The 21162-nt window shown below is 38.9% G+C and overlaps 1 protein-coding gene across 1 annotated transcript in view; it reads left to right on the top strand.

Annotated features, from left to right (window-relative positions):
• Positions 1–21162, top strand: part of PKHD1 (PKHD1 ciliary IPT domain containing fibrocystin/polyductin) — a gene marked incomplete at its 5' end in the record, with an annotated part of 385387 nt that overhangs the window by 62631 nt on the left and 301594 nt on the right. Inside the window, 3 exons of the mRNA XM_084889432.1 lie at positions 1852–1995; positions 7288–7507; positions 15146–15296. Of these exons, the coding sequence (XP_084745558.1) occupies positions 1852–1995; positions 7288–7507; positions 15146–15296 (515 nt within the window). The remainder of the gene's footprint in view (positions 1–1851; positions 1996–7287; positions 7508–15145; positions 15297–21162) is intronic.

Here is a 21162-nt window from a genome sequence, read left to right as displayed (position 1 = left end):
TTAATATATTTTATTGATTTTTTACAGAGAGGAAGAGAGAGGGATAGAGAGTTAGAAACATCGATGAGAGAGAATCATCGATCAGCTGCCTCCTGCACACCCCCCACTGGGGATGTGCCTGCAACCAAGGTACATGCCCTTGACCGGAATCGAACCCGGGACCTTTCAGTCCGCAGACCGACGCTCTATCCACTGAGCTAAACCGGTTTTGGCTACTTTTTACTTTTAGATCAACTGAAGTTTGCCTTGCCTTTTCTTCTAAGGATGGTTTTTACTTCTGTTCACGTAAAGCCTTTATGCACTTGAGATAGTTGGAATTTGATTGGGCTGCAGAAAGTATAAAGGAAATTGTGGGAGCTGAAACTTAGACTGATGCAGTACTAGCCAAGCCTTTTCTTAGAACAAATCTGTCTGGCTTCACTGTGTGATACATTATGGGGATTGGGATTTTGATCCTAATATGTCGGTAACTTAGCTGGGTAACTTTCTAAGCTTCAGCTTCCTTATTTGATGAAGGGGTTGGGTTGGATGCTCCCTAGTTCCCCTTTCTTCTCTCTACCATTCCATGATTTTTGTAGCAAGAAAGCAGAAGTATGAAAGGCACGAGAAGCAAAGTGTTGTTCTTGCGTTTACCAGGTGGCTATGTAAGTACTACCTAGACTCGCTTTGAAGGCAGTAGAAACTCGAACTCTTTTCTCGTGGACTAGAAATTGCATGTGTCTGAGAGTACTGGTGACATTCACCTTTATTGCTTCTCAGACTGAGGCAAAATGTGTGTTAAAAATTGTCATACTTTTACCCATTAGAGATAGGCACTTTCATACAGTGCTGTAAAAGTATAAATCTGTGCAACATCATTTTGGAGAAAATTATGGGAATATCCATCAAAACTAAAAATTTACGTTTCCTCTGACCTAAAAACTCCACTTCTAAGAATTTGCAATAGTTTTATTTAAATAAGTGTATTGTTCATTGCAGCATATGAATTATATAGCAAGAGAGGATAAATAATGGAAGTATCAATCAGTAGGAAGATTGCTGAATAAATTATGAAAAATAAATTTCAGAATATAATGAAATTCTGAATAGCTATTAAAGTGATGAGTTAAGTCCTTATATATAGACTTGGAAAAATGTCTATGCTATTCTTTTATAAAAGAAATTGTATAAAAATATGTATAGAAATTTCATTTGAATAAAAAATATGTATGCTTAGAAAATTCTGGAAGGATTCACAAGAAACTATACATAGCTACTTTTAGTGAGTGATATAGGTGATTAAGGAAACTTTTACTTTATTTTTTTTATAATTTTTTGTATAAAAACTTAAAGAACAATAAAGAAGCATTACTGCCCTAGCCAGTATGGCTCAATAGATAGAGCATTGGCATATGGATATGTGCACTTGACCAGGTTTGATTCTGGTCAAGGGCACATATTTCCATTGCAGGTTCAATCCCTGGTGTTGGTTGGGGTGAATGTGGGAGGAAACCAATGGATGTGTCTCTCTCACATCAATGTTTCTATCTCTCCCCTTCCTTTCCACTCCTAAAAATCAGTGGAAAAATATCCTTGTGTGAGGATTAACAACAACTAAAGAAGCATTACTTTTCTATATGAGAATTATTACATTTTTATAGGTTGTTGACTATGATTGGGGTCAGACCCACAAGGACTCTGGCTTAGTGAAAATAAGCTGAGGGAGGCTGTCAGGGGCCTGCAGCCAGCTGTGGGGGTTCTGGAGGGTGTAAAAAGAGTGATGGGCAGCAAGGAAGCGTGAATTTGAATCGCGAGTTAAGTAAAGAAAGAGATCTGTCTCTATGATCTTGCATTTGTGATTGTGTTTTGAAGGCTGCCTGGGTGGACGGCTTGTGCGTGTGTTTGGAGCAGGATTTTCTCCTGGGAACATCTCCGCTGCCGTGTGTGGTGCTCCCTGCCAAGTCCTGGCTAACGCTACAGTGTCTGCCTTCAGCTGCTTGGTCCCCACCCTGGATGGTCAGTAAAAATGCCGTCTGTTTTTAAGAGAGTATATACATGAGAATGATATTCTTTAGTTAGCTCCGTTTTAGTGATTAACACTGTGTGCACCTCTAATTTTTCTGTGTTCCTGGGAAAAGAATTTCTCTACTTCCCCGTCTAACATGGTAGCTAGAATCAAGGACCTTGTATTAAAATGTTTTCATATTAATGGCAACAAAAATTGATCACCTATGTTCTTGATTTCAGTCATATAATGATGGAGAAAGTAATTTTTGAGTTCTATATATTGATTTCAATGACGGCTCTTGGTCTCTTGGTGGGGCTGATAAAAACATCTGGTTATTCCAGGTACTAGAGAAGGGATCAGATCATCGAGCTATTTCTTGCATATTTGTCTAATGGCTGAGTTCTTGAATTCTTATTATAGGCAAAAGAGCCAACATTAACATCATCCTCTTATTCTGCAATGTTTGTGTAATTTCTTGGGCCCTTACTCTGTAAAACACCATGATCTCTCACTGCTTTGAGCTTCTTAGGAAGGAAGGTGCAAAGCTTTGATAGTCCCATGATAGAGCTTTACAACACAAGGTATTTACCCACTGAGCTTTACAAAAAAATGGCAAAGGGAAGAAATTGCCATTGTCACTGCAGAATCAGTGTAGCCAGGTGATTATCTTGTTTGCTTAATCATAGATATTGTACCCATGAGCTGAAAAACCATTTTTACATCTGCTCTCTGTATAGTGCTGTAAGTTATATTCCTAGCATGTCTGTACCTTGAATGCCATGCAGATTTTACAAAGCATCGTTTCATCTGAGCTTGGGAAAAAATTCCAAGATGGATAATATTGTGATGGTGGTTTGCATTGGATTGTCTTACATAAGAAGAAGGAAGAAGAGCAGGAAAAAAGAAAAGAAGGAGAAACCATTCTTACTTAAAATGCTAGAAATTGAGTTTTTATATCATCATATATATAAGCAGAACATTGCAAGGAGACCTATGCTACTTAAAATTTTACAGTAGGAAGCCAAATACATTTAATTACACAATGGTAAACTTAATATACAGTAGAATATTTAAGTTTAAGATGTTTTTTGTTTCATTTTTCACTTTACCTTCTATGCATAGAATAGTGCTGGCACAGTGCATGTGCAAAATCCATGCTTGATAAAGGAATAAATGAAGGAATTAGGAAACCATGGAAATAGAAAGTCAAGACTCAACATTTTTAGGTTTTAATATTTAATAATAATGCTAATTAAAAAAAGGCTTTTACATATACACTGTTTAAATTAATTAACTTTTTAAAGCCCTATGGTATTATTTAAAAACATTTGATTTCAACTAGAAGTCCAAGATAAAAACCACTGAGGTTACAGGGTCAGGTAAATTGTGGTATTGGAAGTGTGACAACTCCTAGGGGAGGAATAATATAAATTATATTATTTTAAAGATTTGATTAAGTTAGAAAAGGACTTAACATTCTATGATCTTAAGAGGAAAATGAGTTGGAAGCTGTAACTCTTATCATTGTCACTAGGTGTCACCAAACACTCATTGATTGTGCAAGAGCTGCTAATTTACTCTAGGGAAATGGATAAGTTGTCTTATTTTCTTCTTTCATGAAAAGAAAAAAAGAAAAAGAAACGTATTTTTTTTAAAAAAAGCTCTTAATGACAGTATCCAAAGATGGAGGAGAATTGATAAAAACCAACTCCATTGGTTCTTTACTTGAGATCCAGTATGATATTTGGGGATTCTCTCAACTCCCTGAAATTGATGAAAACATTTTGAGTATATGATTGTATATATTTTTTCCTACTAAATATATCTATAATGGAAATGAAATAATTGAAGGGGTTGTCTTTCACAAATTATTAGAAACTACTAATAATTTATCTACTTGCAGATAAGATTGCATGTAATCAATCATTTTATATTTGTTATATAAATTTATGTTATATTGGAAAAAAATTTTAGAGGCCTATTTTATAAGCAGCTAAGAGGTGCACTGACCAGTAGGGGGCAGATGCTCCAACTGGAAGGTTAGCTTGCTGCTGGGGTCCAGCTGATTGGGACTGGGCGAGATGGGGCTGGGCATGCCCTCCTGTGGTCCCTCTGGCAGTCCCTCACCGGCCACTAGCCCACAGATGGCCCCAATCTCTGGCCAGGCGGAGGGACCTCACCTGTGCACGAATTTGTGCACTAGGCCTACAGTTGAGATTATTATATCATTGCTATTGTTTTTGCTAGAGCAGTAACAGCAGCATCACTTGGAAATTTGTTAGAAATGCAAATTCATGAAACCTAACTGGATCTGAAACATTCCAACAAGTAGATATTTTGGTATTTCACTTCTAAGCTCCCTCAGAATTCTGTCATTTTTTCCTAATTAGAAGCTCCAAACTAGGTAACTCCTCTGTGTAAGCAAGTTCTGACCATATTGGGTAGCATCATAAGATGCCTACATATAATCTGGTCTCATATTTGTTTTAAAAATTACATTGCTGCTTTGCTGGTTTATAATCTCTCTGCTATTATTATTCCAAGGTATTTTTTCTTTCTTTCTTTCTTTGTAACATAACTGTGCACAGCTGTAATTTCCTCATCTTATATTTATATAATTTCCTTTTTTCTTCTGTGGTTTACTGCCTTACTATTTTCATTTAGTCTTTTTGTTTATTTCTCTTAACTTCTCTAATTTGCTAAGGTCACTTTGAATTCTGACCCTTGCTTTTAGTTCTATTTCTTAGTTTGACTTTGCATAATGAAGAAAGCAATGTTTCAGATTCTGGGTTGCAGCTGATGGCTTAAAACCCAAACTTTCCTAATTATTGTTTTGCTTATTCTGATACCACAGCACAAATGTGTTTTCTTTTCATCAGTAGAGCAGGGGATTTAAAGGTGCCTCTCTAAAAAGGTTTTTTTTTGGTTGCTACTTTTGGTATTCTCTCTCTTTACCTTTCTCCCACACTGTACTTCTAACATAAAAAGAATTCTATTTTGTTCATGTGATAGGTTGCTAAGACATCTTGTCAGGTGTACTTTGTATTTATAAAATCAGCAAGATGTTGATCTTTGGCTTTTTTGCTCTTATACCTTGAATTATACTACATGACTTTTTCATGGAAACTTTAACTTTTCCATGAGGCAGGAAAAGCTAAAGTGATTAAGGTTACACCACTATTTAGTGGTCGAAACTTGAGTAAAATCCATGGATTCTGATCCCAGCCCTCGGTAACTTTTTATCATCCACCTTGTCAATTTGCATCCACCTAATCACCCATAATGAGTTCATTATTTTATAGGTGTTGAACCTGTTTTTATTTGCCCGAGCTTACTAACTGGAAGTTCTCATGTTTCCTCTACCCATAGGAATCTTACTAGTACTTGCCAGCCATTAAAAAACAAACAAACAAAGCAATTTATTGATTTTTTTACAGAGAGGAAAAGAGAGGGATACAGTTAGAAACATCGATGAGAGAGAATCATTGATCAGCTGCCTCTTGCTTCCCCTCCCCCCCCCCCACCTGGGGACATACCCTCAACCAAGGTACATGCCCTTGACCAGAATTGAAGCTGGGACCTTTCAGTCCATAGGCTGACCCTCTATCCACTGAGCTAAACCGGTTTTCAGCTTGCCAGCCATTTTAATAGCTATAATTCATTCAGGATACATCCACAGACAATCTGCTATGTGGCAGATACTTTGGAATGTAAGAACAACAATAATAATATGTAAATGTGATTGCATAAGTGCAAACCTTCTCACATGAACTTATCTCATTTGTCCCTGTTTCATGCATCCGTGTGATGGAGACAGGGCTTAGTTTCAAGCCCACAGTTCCTGATAACGTTTGTCATGTACCTGCTAGGATAGGCTACCTGTAGCGATAGAAGGCTAGAGAAAATTTTTTTTATTTCCTCTTTATTTCATTCAGATTTTCAGGTACAGCTGCTCCAAAACCATCTTCCTGTAAAGATTAATCTTCCTGTTTAAAGTTATTGCCACTATGCCTTGTTGATGCTGTAAACATTGTGTCTTATGACCTGGAAAGAAATGGCCGAGGGGGTCAAAGGGCTTCGAATAATTGATTTTCTTTTTTACAAAAGGTTAATAGTCATAATTATAGGAAAATCAAAGACTTCTTTTAATCAAGAGATCCTATAAACAGAATGAAAAGTTTAGCCACATATCTGGAGAAGGTATCAGTGTCCATATAACCTCCATAGGTTTAGTATTCAGGATATATATAAAGAACACAAATTAATAACATAAATATTCCAATAGAGAAAAGGACAAATGACAGAAATAGGCATTTGTAAAAGAGAAAACATGTTATTACTAAACTTGTAAAAATTGTTTGATAAAAAATTGATAAACATGCAATTTAAGCCTGCAATGAGGTGCCATTGTAAACTCATTGGACTGGCCAAAATTAAGAATCTGATAATCACAAGTTCTGACAATTATGTGGAGTAGCAGGAACTCAAAATTATTGCTGGTAGGAATGTAACATGACACAACCACTTTGAAAACAATATGGCTCTATCTTGTAAAGTTGAACTTATACCTACCTTAAAAACAAGCAATTTGAAGGCATACATCCCAGAGAAAATTTTGAACATGTTTATAGAAACAAAAACTAGGAAATATCCAAAAGTCTATTAATAAGAGAAATGAAAATCATATTGTATATTCACACAGTATAGTATTGAACAGCAGTGAAAATGTATGGACAATGGGGGAAAAAGGAGACATATATAATACTTATAAAGAATTGAAAAAAGAAAAAAAGAAGTATGGACAACATTTACATGTGATAATATAAATAAATCTTGGAAGTGTACTACTGAGTGAAAAAATCAGGTCCAAGAATACTATGTCACAAATACTATTTTATAAAATTTAAAAACAGGTATAACCCAGTTATCTTTTGTTCAGGAATATAAAGCTGTTTGAGAAAACTGTTTTAAAATTGCAAGTGGTTGTTTCTGAGAAGGAAGTGTAAGAGGGTGGACTTGGTGAGGAGTGTCCAGATTTGAGAGAATCACAACTCTTTTAGACTTTGTGTTGACTGGCAGATTCACATGAATTTTTCTTATTGTGTTGGTTTATATTTTATAAAAATTTTACTTATGTTATTCTGTGTGTATTATGTACACATAATATATTTTTAAAGAAGTAAACTGATTATTTTCCTATTAGTTAAACAACAGCACATGAACTTCATTCATGTAACAATGTGAGGCCTCCAGTTCTTCCCATGGTTATTACCTAACCTAATGGTGACCATTTCCTGCAGTGTCCTTGGCTTCCCTGTGTGACCTGAAGCATGAGCGGGAGAGCTGTGAAGCCGCCGGTCACACCTACGTGCAGTGTGATTTGACTGTCACTGTGGGAGCAGAGAAACTGCCCGAATCATGGCCTTACCTCTACATTTGTGAAGAAAGTTCCCAATGCCTCTTTGCACAAGATTACTGGACAGAGTCAGCCTTTCCATTCTTCTCGGGCCTCTTCATCAGGTAACTCTGTGCTCTCCCTCCGTGACCTTCCCCACGAATGCATGGCCAATGGACTGATGGAGGCATCAGGCGGGGTGGAGATGGCTCTGGGGCCCCACCCCTCTTGTTAGAGGAACTGTTCCATTGTGGATTCCAGTCTGCATATCAAAGCATCTCCTGTCTTTTCAAGTGTTCAAGAGAACATCTGAAAAATCTGCCTAGTAAACAGCCTGCTTTGTTCTTGCTCAGGTTTTAATATTTATCTTCCGATCGAAAGCAACATCTGGTGAATGCCAATGGGGAAAGAGATTAGGCATTATGAAAAACAGAAGGCTCTTTCCCCCTTTCCTTTTTCTTTTCTTTCCAAACAGATTCACAAATATGACAAAAAGTCATTGAGAAATCCAGCAGATTGCACAATATTTACTCAAAAGCAGGGAGGATGTACAGGGGGAATGATTGTAGATCTAGGATTTTGAAGCCAGAGCTTATAAGGATTTTTTGAATTTAAGAAACAAATAAACAAATAGCACAACTTTCCAGGTAAATCCCCTTTCTTAAAGAAATATAATAAAACAGATGTGAACATGTTAGTAACTCTGTATGGCCTTAATTTTCACAAGCAGTTTCTTTCCTGTGTGGTGTGACTTTTCATTGCTGAGCATGGCCCTGTATTCTTCCTAACTTCTTATCTGGATGGAGTAGTTACATTGGTTAGTTTATGAAGGCCTATTTTCCCATTTAAAAAAGAAAACTATACAAGATCAGTTACCCAGCATGAAAGAGATGACTGGTTCTTTTCATGGCCATCCTACCATTCCATATCTTGAGACTGTGATTTAACATGAATTTGCCACCTGAGGTTTGTGTTTAGTCAAGGAATTGGTGCTTTTAGAAGAGCTTGAAGAACTCTGTTTAGGTCACATAGGAAATAGGGTCCTAGAGGTATACTCAAGTGAGACTATATTTCATAACTCACTGCTGCTGGACAGCAAGATGTACATGTTACTGTCCCTGGCTCCATTGAATTGGTGGACTTGATCTAGATCTCAAGAGCTATTCCTTTGGAGTTATTCTATGTTCTTCCTCCTCATTCTAGGAGGTGGCTGAGGCTACTGAGCTTCAGACCCCATTAAAATTTATGCCCTTATCTATTAATTAGAGGCCCAAAGCACAGAATTCATGCACAGGGATGTGTGTCCCTCAGCCCAGCCTTCACCCTCCCCAATCTGGGACCCCTCAAGGGATGTCTGACTACCAGGATTGGTCCTAAACAGGCAGTCAGACATCCCTCTCACAATTCAGGACTGCTGGCTCCCAACTGCTCACCAGTGCATTCCTGATTGCCCCTAATGCTTTTGCTGTCAGCCTAATCAACCCCTAACCACTCCACTGCCAGCCTGATTGATGTCTAACTGCTCCCCTGCCAGCCTGATTGCCCCTAATTGCCCTCTCCTGCAAGCCTCATTGCTCCTAACTGCTCTCCACTGCTGGTCTGATCCCCCCCTACCCCAACTGCCCTCCCCTGAAGGCCTGGTCCCCCCCAACTGCTCTGCCCTGCAGGTCTGGGTCCTTCCCCAACTGCCCTTCCCTACAGGCCTGGTCACCCCCAACTTCCCACCTCTGCTGGCCTGGTCATCCCTAACTGCCCTCCCCTGCAGACTTGATTACCCCCAACTGCCCTCCCTTGCAGGCCTGGTCCCTCCCGACTGCCCTCTCTTGCTGGCCATCTTGTGGCAGTCATCTTGTGTCCACATGTGGGCAGCCATTTTATGTGTTGGAGTGACAGTCAATTTGCATATTACTCTTTTATTAGATAGGATAGAGGCTTGGTGCACATGTGGGGGCTGGATTGTTTGCCCTGAAGGCTGTCCCGGATCAGGGTGTGGGTTCCCTTGGGCATGGGGCAGCCTGAGTGAGGGACCCATGGTGGTTTTCAGGCTGGGCATGCCCTCTGGCGACCCAAGCACAGGCCAGGGCCAGCTGGAAGCAGGTATCTGGGATTTATTTATCTTCTATAATTGAAACTTTGTAGCCTTGAGTGGAGGCCAGGGCTGGCCAGGGTGGGCGGGGAGCTTGGCTTCCTTCATCGCTGGGGGCAACCCAAGTCTCCTGCTCCCTCCAGCTTCATGGCCACTGCTATCTTGGTTGGGTTAATTTGCATACTCACTTCTTATTGGCTGGTGGGCTTGGCTTGTGGGTGTAGCGAAGGTATGATCAATTTACATGTTTCTCTTTTATTAGATAGGCTATCATCTTGAAAGTGCTATTCAGTGTTCTAGATATCACAGCAGGCAAAAGTGGTTGTGTTTTCTTGAAAAAGAATGAAAATAAGTGTTGTGAGCTAAACAAACAAAGTTTATACTTAGTGTTGAGGGTGAGGGGAACCACATGGTTCTTTGCTGCTATGAGAAGTAAAGTTAGAACAATCTACAAATATCATTTGGACAATATACACCAAAAACCTTAAAATTCTTTGTATTTGGAGACTCAGCAATTTCACTACTAGGATTTTATTTTAAGAAAGCAGTTTGAAGTATGTAATATTTATGAAAACATGTTCTTTGAAGGTTTAAGTATCATAAAAATTTGAAATGAAATAAGTGTTCAGTAATAAAGAATGCATTCAAATGATAAGATACTAAGAAACCTTTGAAAATCATGTTGTAGAATATTTAACCAAAGAGGGACATGCTTACAATATATTGGAAAGTGAAAGGCACAAGTCACAAAATAGTGTATTATCTATTCCTAATGGTATATAGTAATGCATATATTTCTATAAGCATGCAATAGGTTGCCAGAGCTGACTGGCAGACTGAATGATGGATGAATGGCTACTTTGACACACGTTTCTGTGAAAGAGAAGCTGAGGGGCTAGTTGGCATTAGGAGCCAAAAAAGCCTCGATTGCCTGCCCTGTTAGCCTTTTATTGTCATAATAGTTTGAACTAAAATTAAATATTAGATACAATTAGCAGTGTAAGTATCCTTGAGAAAGAATATGTGTCTGTCCTGTCCTTTAAGCAAGGACATGTCTAAGTAAACACCCAGGGGTTCAGACTTGTTTGGAAAAGTCAAAGTAGGGGCTGCCGAACTTCTGCAACTTCTCCCAGAGGCCCCTGGCCTTTTGGAGAATCCTTTTTACAGACATCCCAACCAAGTCTTATGTTGCCCTACAATAGGTGATTAGAAAAAAGACTGGAAAGATATATTCTACAGCATTGAGAGTACCTATTCTTGGGTGACTATAGTGCTGGTCATGTTTATTTTAGCCATTGAGTTTTTACGTAGTTTTTTCAGTGAACATATACTAATTTAAAAACGAGAAAACATATTGTAAATTATACAAGGGGCATTAAGAAAGTCATGTGTCAAATAGCCTACCTTGGTTTCTCTTAAGATTATGCCTGTGAAGCCAGAGAACTATCTTAGCAGGGGACCCATTTCCATGAAATGCTTTATTCCTCTGCCAGTCACTACCCCTATGGATTTGATGTCAATGTACAAAAATAGACATGCATATTTGTGGTGAAAATATGCCCAGTTTGTCCATCCATCCATCCATTCATCCATCCACCCACCCACCCACTTATCAAGTTCTTACTATGTTTTAGGTACTGTGTCAGGAGCTGGTCACTCCATGGTGAATAAGGCTTCAAAGTCCCTACTCCTAAGGGTAGAAGAGAAAGCCAGACAATAAACAATATGATCCCATCTTGTGATAAGGAAGATAAAGTGATAGAAAATGGTGGGGGATACTTTATATGATGTGCTCAAAGGATGCTTCTCTGAAGAAGTGCCTTTAGTGCTGGACTAAGGAGAAAAAGGTGTCATTATGGAGAGTCAGGAAGTGGGGGTAGCAAATGCAAAGGTCCCATTAAGTTTTGTGAACTGTCAGAGGACAAAGGGCAGTAGAGTGATGAGGAAGGAAAGTGGATGAACTCAGGGAGATCAGTAAGATCTTGAAGGCCATAAAAGGAGCTTAGGTTCTATTCTAAGAACAGATTAAGTTAATTATCTTTCCAAAGTCCTGGAGACAAGCCTTGGCAGTGCCAGGACCGGAACCCAAGGCTTCTGACTCACAATGTGCTTAGCATAAGGCCCTGCTGTTAGTAGTAGCGATGAAAGTCTTGGCTTGACTGCATGGGTTCAATGAGATTTCAGAGCCATAGGAAGCAATTTCAGGCTAAGTAAGGAAGATAGAGTGATGCAAGTGCTTTTTATTGCCTGTCCTAAAGAGTGCATACAGGAAGATAATGGGGTTACTTTTTTTTTTTTTTAATATATTTTATTGATTTTACACAGAGAGGAATTGAGAAGGACAGAGAGTTAGAAATGTCCATGAGAGAGAAACATCGACCAGCTGCCTCCCGCACACCCCCCACTGGGGATGTGCCCGCAACCAAGGTTCATGCCCCTGACCGGAATCGAACCCGGGACCCTTCAGTCCGCAGGCCAACGCTCTATCCACTGAGCCAAACCGGTCCTGGCAATGGGGTTACTTTTGGATCTGATCAGACCAACTACGTTAGTGGTCAGAAAACTTAGAACTTTCTTTGCTATCATTTGGACCAAAATTTTTTTTTTTACCATGTTCCCTCACAATAAATATCTGTGTATGTGTGCATGCACTTTTATATAACCTATATGCATGTATCTCTATACACATGTTTATACTTATTTTTAAATCTTGCCAATTATGTTGCTTAATTCATAGGATTATTATGAAAGAAAACATGGAATAGTAACTATTAAGAAAATTAGAAATTTTATAGATGTTAGACTATTTTTAATATCCTGGAGTTTCTGCTAATTTTGATGATGGCTTTTTAATGAAAAAAAAATCGAGTGAGATAATCAGGAACAAATACAAAAAGAAATATGAACTAAAGCTTATTAAAAAAAAAAGTCTAAGCTAACAGAAATGGGTTTTAACTTTTTTGGAGCAAGAAGAACCTGATTAGGGAAGACAGTGGGTGCTATAGGCAAATGACAGGAGGGAGAAGTAACTAACAAAGAGCCTGGAGAGGCAGAGACAGCTCATTGGGAGGGTGGGAGCCAAAGCCCAAGAAAGATGTGAAGGAAGTTGGTCACTCTTTTCCTTGAGTTCATGCCGGTATCCCAGATCATCCCTATACCGAGAACAAAAACCTAGCTCATAAAACCTCCTCAGCGTGACAGTAAGGCACAACAGAGAGAGGTGATGGGCACATATTCTTTTATTTGATTAAAAAGGGGAATTCTGGATAGTTAGACAACGAAGCTTAGTTATCCCTGACGAATTTCTAGAACGAATTATTCATCAGATGGTTTGTGAGCCTTCAGAAAGGGAAGTCCCTATCTGGGAATCAACTCACAAGGAATGTGATGGTGTGGTGGACCAACTCCATCTCCTTCTCAAACTGTTCCAAATACCCTCTCTACCCCCAGTAACAAAGGAAAGGTTCTAGCCATAAAGCCCAAGGACACAAGCAGCCAGTTGGTTTGAAGTTATGTGTTTTATTTGAACAGTCCATGTGAATTTTGAATTCTATTCCATCCTATTTCCATATACATCTAAATATTACATTACATTTTAATTTAAAAGTTAAATTACCTCCCCACTCCGCCCTTCGGATTCTTAGAGTACAACTGACACTCCAGGAGCAAATGCTGTATCCCATGGTTCTGTCTAACCCTGGATGATGACTCAGCTAAATGTATTTGTAGCTACATTATAGGCTCCAGATTCAAAACATATTTGAGCAATGGCTCCATATGATGGAGATGACATGTACCCATAATGAATGTAAATGCACACATTTATATTTTAACAAAAATATGACCAACACAATTACCAGTATAGTGTGAGTGGCCTTTTCTGACATTTAATGTGTGCCAGATTCTGTGCAAGTCATATTGTAGGGGTCATTTTGCTCCATTCCCTCAACACGTTTATAAAATAGGCACACAATAATTGGTATCTCCATTTTATAAACCAAAGCTTAGAGGGTCATGTCTTCTCAGTGTCATAAAGTTGGTAACTATATGCCTGGGGATTCAAATCTAGCTGGTCTGCTCCCAAGCTTAGCCTCTGCATGCTAATGCTTTTCAGAAAATCGGGTGAACAAGTACAGCATGGTAAATCCTAGGCAGTTGCCACTCTGAGACTTTAAACTTACCACCGTCTTAATTTAGGCATGGGGCTACCAAATCAACAGCGAAGGCTCAGATAAAGGGAGACCACAGCCTCGTAGTAGCCCAAACCATGTGTGTTCAGTTCTGGGCTTCATGATGTTAACATACTGACAATCTACAGTGGACTAAAGGAGAGTGGGCATGGAAATCATATCTTGTGGGGGGTGGGGATATGGAGCTGGGAATATTTTAGCAGAAAGAAAAGATTAAGTTGACAAGGTAGTTATCCTGCTCATTATTTTTAGCAACTTGTGGGAGCAACCATTTTGACATCGATTTGAAAAAAGATGCTCTGGTCTGACATGATTTAGTTTCTCAGGCAGTGACCTCTTGCCCTTTCTATTGCTCTTCCTGGACTTCCCATGCGATCTGTCATCTTCATGGCTGACGTTCAGTCAGCATTTCAAAACCTTAGAATACTGCTCTGGGAGGCAGGACACACAGGTTCTAATCTCAGAGGTGCCATACTTTTGTGATTGACTTTATGCAAATCCCGTGATCATTTTTGGGCTATATTTCTCATACCTCTACTTACTTTACTGGCTGAAATGAGATCATACATGTGAAATTGTTGAAAAGTTTAAAATATCATGCATTAATAATCTTTGAGTTAGTTGTTACAATGCCTAAAGCCAAGATTATTGTTGAATAAATATCACACCTGTTGGGGGACAATGCCCTGCAATATCCATGTGCTCATATCCCTTACTGTGCATATTTTTAGACTTTCTGCAGTGCTGTTTTTCATTTTAAATGCAGTCTGCTTTCTCTCCTTAAAGCAAGAGGACTTTTAAAGCAAGTGGCTGGTAGTATAACTGGCACATATATCGAATCTCCTTAGTCTGGGCTGTTAAGTAAGTTTAATTAATTTACTAAGTTAATGTTCCACTGCTAGCAACAGAGCCTCATTGCCATCAGCTGGGGAGAGGGAATTGAAAGCCTAAATGAGCTCATTTTTTCACAGTTGGAATTAGGGACCAGTTAGCCAGTTGTGTGGGTTTTCCAATTTCTCCATCTGCCCTGGGGGGATTCAGGCAATTCACTCCCCCAACACTAAGTGTGAGTAAGAACAGGAAGAGGGAAGGGGAAAAGAAAAAGAAAAAAAGAAAAAAAGAAAAAAAAAAAAGAAAAAAAACACACCTCCCAACATTTGCTTCCATTTTTGGAACTGGAAGCATTGTTTGCACATTGCTTGTTAAGTTGGGCTTGGAGAAGCTTTTGCTAATGTTCCTGAGAGGTTTGGAAAAGAGAAAGGCTGAAAGATATTTACCATGTGCATTTTCATTGCAGGGTGTGCAGATAAAGGGAAAACAAATAAACAATAAAATAATGGAAACAAAATTACAGAAATTTGCAAAATTTGACAAATGGCGGCCTGTAGTTGCCACAAGCTAATGGCTCGCAATGATTAATAAGAGTAAAAATAATTGCATTTCATTAAGATTGATGACACCCCATTTAACCTCCCCTCTCGTTTCAGCCCTAAAGTGGAAAGAGATGAAGTTCTCATCTATAATAGCTCCTGTAACATTACCATGGAAACTGAGGCAAAGATGGAGTGTGAGACGCCTAATCAGCCAATTACCGCCAAGATTACTGAGATACGGAAAAGCTGGGGCCAGAACACTCAGGTATAATCAAATCTTTTTTACAGACTGATTCAAACAGCTCAAATTTAATTTGTAATATTGTGTACATTAAAAAAACAATTTAGTCCAAATGGCAGCAATATATAATATTAAATGCTCTCAAACTTTGAGGAGCTGCTCTAATGCACAACATCTGAATTCATAGTTAACCATAGTTAATCATATATTTTCTCAAAAATAAATGAATGCTGCCTGGGTTCTTTTAAAACAAATCCTGAACAGATAATCTCAGCATTTTGTCCTGCTTTCTGGGTGCATGCTTCAAAAGGGCTTTCTGTGGCTTATTTTTTCATGAAATAAATGGCCTACAATTTAACCAAGTGCTTCTGGAATATTTCCAAATCGTTCACCCATCCTCAATGTCTGCTGGCCCATCCAGTTCATCTCTGTGGAGAACAGAGTGGAAACTTCAGCTTCTGAGGACATTACATGCAAATTAAAACCATTAAAAAGTTCTGCCAGGTCATTTCATCTGTCTTCTCTACCTCAGTTTATCTTTTTTGAAATCATCTAAACCACTCCCTTCAAGTGGCTCTCCTAGATACCCTCTTAAAAGTCCCCAGTGAGAGTCCACAGCTTCCCCAGGGATTTTAGTGAACTGAAATAAGAGACTTTGGAAATACATCAGATTATCTTTCACAGCTCCTAGGCTTCTCACGGCACTCCTATAAAATATAACATTTCTTAAGCACCTACTCCCTTAGGTGCCTTCCTCTTTATGAAAGCAATTCCCATATTTTTCTCTTTTTTGTCTTTTTATTTGGAACAAACATTTATTGAATGCCTATTATGTGCCACACATTATAGCAGATTATCTTGTGAAAGCTGCTTCAATTAAACCTCCCAAATTCTAAGCTATGCTTTTGAGGTTGTAAGGCATGTTTTTTCTATAGACTGCTGAGGTTGAATGTATCACTTATCTGAGTAACTTTAGGTAAGTTATGGAATCTCTCTGTGATTCAGTATTCTCATCTGTAAAGTGGGGCAAGAATAGCACACCCTTAATAGACTTGGTGTGAGGATTCTAACACAAGAGCCTTTGCCACTGAAAATGACACCAAACACCATTTAAATGTCTGTTAGCCATTACTGACTATGCTACTTTGCTAGAAGCAGTTCTAGAAAATGATACAGAATTATTTTCCTGTAGTGTTTTCTGCTTTGACCAGATCACTTCATTTGTTAGATTTTATCTAAGTTTTCATTGTCTCAAAGGCTAATTTTGAATTTTTGAGGCCTAATGCCTCAGTCATCTTAAAATATTTATGCAGTATGCATTTATTGAGTTCTAACCATGTTCAAGGTCCTCTGCCATACTCTGAAGGAGACAAAAATAATGTGTTTACTTTCAACAATAAAGATAATTTAAAACAAAACAAAAACAAAACAAAACAAATGACATGGGAAAGAGACCCCACCTTCAGGGAATAAAAGGGAAGAGAGGCCATGTATGCAAATAAGTAACCTTTAAAGGACACATAGTGTTGATTCTTCACAGCTGGATGAAATGTTGGATGCCATCTGGACCAGTCCATTCATTGGTGAGAAGAGTTAACTAAGCTTCATAAAAAAAGATGACCTGAAAAAAGTCACAGCTAATAGTTTTGCATCATAAGGCACGTGGTCTTAAGTGTTGTGGGGGAAGTAAGCCATTTACTCTTTAGAAGCCAGGGGGGCATGTCTGACAAAACCTCCTAGGCTGTGCCAGTGTCTGGGAGAGTCTGGTCCTGGGATGTCTTGTGACCCTATACTTCTTAGGGTGTCTACTTTTCTTGTTTCGGCTTGAAGACACATCACCCATGTTAGGATACATATTTCCTAATCTGGACCTGGGCCTGGGGAAAACTGCATTGAAGCTGCCTAATCAAAACTAGAAGTCAAGTTTCTAGCTCCAAATATTAAATATGTGAGAACCTTGGAACTTCAGTTTCACAGAATGTTACTAGGTATTCTATGATAAGAGGGTCCCAAAGTCAAGTACATCTATGAAAGCTGGGTTAAACAAAGTTAAATATATATATTTCACCGAAGGGCTTGTGAGAACATTCAGTAGGTGACTGCATAATGTGAATTTAAGAGTGGGAAAGATCATCTTCAGATAGAGCAGCAGGCAACAGAATTCTATTGAAGCAGGTGGTTGTATCATGCTGTAGAGGAAAGGGATTTCCGGTGGAGGAACTAGTAGGCATAAGAAATCGACACAAGAGTCCAGAGAGAGAGAGAGAGTGCAAAGAACATGGTGTGTGTGAAGGGTCATGTGAGTTGCAGGTTTGGGAAGGTAGGCTGGGATTGGATTGTGATTGCAGGTTAAGTGTTTAGTTCTTTAACTCATTGGGTGACAAGTCATCCTTGAGGAGTCACTGCATGATCAAAGTGTGCTTGAGACGCATTGATCTGGTGCCTGGGTGAGGATGCTTGGGAAACCCAAGAAAGGCAGGAGCATCTCAACCAGGCAAGATATAATTGAACTCGGGAGGTGGTAGAGGGAATGGAGAGGAGGGGACACACATAATAGTAGGCACTTTACAACTTGTGTTAGACAAAGTGTTCAAAGATATGGAACATTAGATGTGGTAGGTGAGAAAATTATATGCTGACTTTTCAAATTTGTGGGGGAAAAAATCTTGCTCATGACCCCCCAAATTATAATTTCTAGCCCAGAGCTCTCCTGAGCTTTAGATTCCAGAACCTCATGGCTTGCCAATATCTTCACTTAGATATCAAAATTACATCTTTGATCTAACAGATTCTAAATTGAACTTCTGATTTCCACTGCTTCTCCTCCCACCCCCACCGCTGTTCAATAGAGTTGATGGCAACTTCTGCCCACCCTGTACATCCTCATGACTATTTTGCAATTGGAAAGTATATTTCTTAACCCCTTTCCCTTTTTCACCCAGTCCCTTAGCCCCCCTTCTATCTGGAAACCATCAATTTATTCTCTGTATGAGTTGGTTTCTGTTTTATTTCTTTAGATTCCACATATAAATGAATTAATGGGGTGGATGAAAATAAAAATTAAGTTCCTGTGAAGGGAAATTTAGATAAAACAGCAAGCTTATTTGCCCCACAAATCCCTAGCAAAGCTTTGGGTGTAGAGAAATTTAGGTACCAGGCTATGCATGTCAGGCAGTGTGAAAGGAGGGGTAGCTAGATCCTGTGAAAAGTAGCTAGATCTGTAAAGAGTAGCTAGACCCCCAGGACGCTATTCCTGGCTTCCCCAATCAGTCATCTATTTCTATCCCCCTAAAGAAGCAGAGGTGCAATTTCTGTACAAATTGAATTAGTGAGATATTAATTAGGTGCATGAAACTAAGCACAGGGGAGAAAGGAATGAAGAATGCACTTGAAATCAGGAGGATGGATGTAAATATTTGCTTACTCTTTAAAGAATGATCAACTTTCCCCCAACCCCACTAAAACTTTTCCCAGCTCCAGAATCCTGGCAATTCAAGATCTACTCTTTTCAGAAAGGAAACTGGAAGATACTTTTCTGGAGAAATTAAATCAGAATAAAGACCCCTAGATTTTGACCTTTGTAAGTCCCAGAAAATCCCACTTAGATGGTCCACTTAGATTTTTTCTACATTACTTTTAAATTTGAATGAACAGATTTTTGTTTTTGGCCATGAGAGGGTAATGAGTTTTAGACTTACTCACTTGCTGTACAAAACTCTAAAACTAGTTAAAATATATTTCAGGCATTAGGTAACAGCATAAGAACTCAATCCTTGAGAGAAGGGAAAACACAGCAGGAGAATGGCTTTCTGTCTGAAGGACTATTCCAAACAAGCACAGGGAAAGAGAACCGAAGCAGAGAGACGCAGTCTCACTTGGTGGAGTTCAGGGATGCTCACATAGGTAGTAGGTGTGGAGGAGGAGGAATAGACACATATCTAATGAAAAATGGCCAGAATTATTCCAAATGTGATGGAAGCCACAAACCCACACATCTAAGGAGCTTAATAATCCAAATCGGAAGAAATATCAAGCAATCCATTCCTGGAGTTCCCAACAATGTGAAGGTATTAGTTTTTCCAGTTAAGATGGCAAGTCTACGTTAATATTGAGAGTCAATGCAATAAAACAAACAAACAAACAAACAAACAAACAAACAAAAAAACCACCAGGCATTTTTATTTGCTTGCTTGCTTTTGGTAACTACGTTAATATTGAGAGTCAATGCAATAAAACAAACAAACAAACAAACAAAAAAAAAAACCACCAGGCATTTTTATTTGCTTGCTTGTTTTTGGTAAAAATAAATAAATAAATAAATAAATAAATAAATAAATAAATCAGGTAGATTTAAAAATTGGGAATTGCCTCAAATAGCCAAAATAACCTGGTAAAGGAATGAATTTTGAGGACTGATGTCAAGGTTTATTATAAAGCTCTGGTAATTAATAGGAGTTCTAGTTAACATTTTGTTTGAAAGAGGGTTCTGCTAAAATTTGTTTGAAAACTTGGTGCAGTGTCTTGGAACCCGGGGGAAGAGAGAGATGAAAGGCAGGTGTGGTAAGGCATAGCAAAAGGGCTTCGAGCAGGAAGTTCTTACTGACATTCAGGCTGCAGGACAGCATCAGTGAGGAGAAAAACCAAATGTTTTGGGGTTAAGGAGTAAGTGAGTGGCAAATAAATGCAGGCATCTGTTAGAGATCACAGTAGGAAGAGAAAAAAAGGATGCAGTAAGGATCGTGTTGGGCAGCCCTCCTCATACTCATGCTCACTATCATTAGCGCATAGGGATGGTTTATTAACTTAAAGGTGCTTTGATTAAAGCTGTGGTTTACAAGTGTATTACTGGATTTGAGAAGAGGGAGACTCCATAGTTCTCTCACCCCACTCATTTGTCTGATTACAAAACTTCTCTTGGACAAGTCTGGTTAAATCAGCACCATTTATTTGAGAAATATTTACATTTTTAAACTTACTTTTTCTCTCCAGTTCTTGAATTACTGTTAAAAAGAGCAAAACCACACTGCTTAATTTAATCCCTGCTTGTTGTTTAAGGAGCTTCTCCTAGAAAATTGGTGCAATACAGCTCTGTGAAGAATTTTACATTGTCTTTATAATGTGTATAGCTAGTTAGAGGCTAATTTGAAACTACTTTCCATTCTCTAATTGATTTTGTTCGTCTGATTACTGAAATCTGAAAACACTTTTCCACTTTCCTTCCTTTTGGTATTTCCTTTCTCCTGTTTCCCCTTTCCTTTTTCCTTCCCCTTCCCCTTTCCCTTCCTTGCCCTGCCCTCCTCTCTTTTTTCCTTCTCTTCCTATCTTTTCTCTCTTCTTCCCTTTAAACCACCTCTTTTGATCAGAGTAGTGGATTTGGAGGTTGCGCGCCTGTGGAGGAGGTGCTGTTCAAAGCAGGGTTGAGCTGATATTAGGTCAGGGACCTATGATAGAGGAATTCAGCTATTGCCCTCTGATCTGGAGGAAACTTACCGAGTCCCTGTGCCTGTATTTTCAAGGCTCCTAATATAAACCAGTTACCTACAGTGAGGGCAGGGGGACTTGAGAAGTCAGGTGATTTCTTATCTGGAAGGGACTTTACCCCCTTAGGATAATTCAGCAGGTAGTAGACACAAATAGGATTCATTGTGAACAGGAGTTCTGGGCCTGGTGTCTAGGTCTAGCAATGACCCTGTGTGATTTTGAGTGTGTGGTAAGGCACTTAACCTTTCAATTGCTTAAGGTTAGTACTAACCGCCTCCCAGCTTTGGGAAAAAGGAAGACAATACATAAAGAAGTGGATAGACCTCCCTGTGTGGCTCAGTGGTTGAGCATAGGCCTATGAACCAGGATGTTAGGGTTCGATTCCCAGTCAGGATATCCTTATCACCCT

This window comes from Pipistrellus hanaki, assembly GCF_964339955.1.
Source record: "Pipistrellus hanaki genome assembly, chromosome: 7".
NCBI classification, from domain to species: domain Eukaryota; kingdom Metazoa; phylum Chordata; class Mammalia; order Chiroptera; family Vespertilionidae; genus Pipistrellus; species Pipistrellus hanaki.
This window is presented reverse-complemented; position numbering and strand designations above follow the sequence as displayed.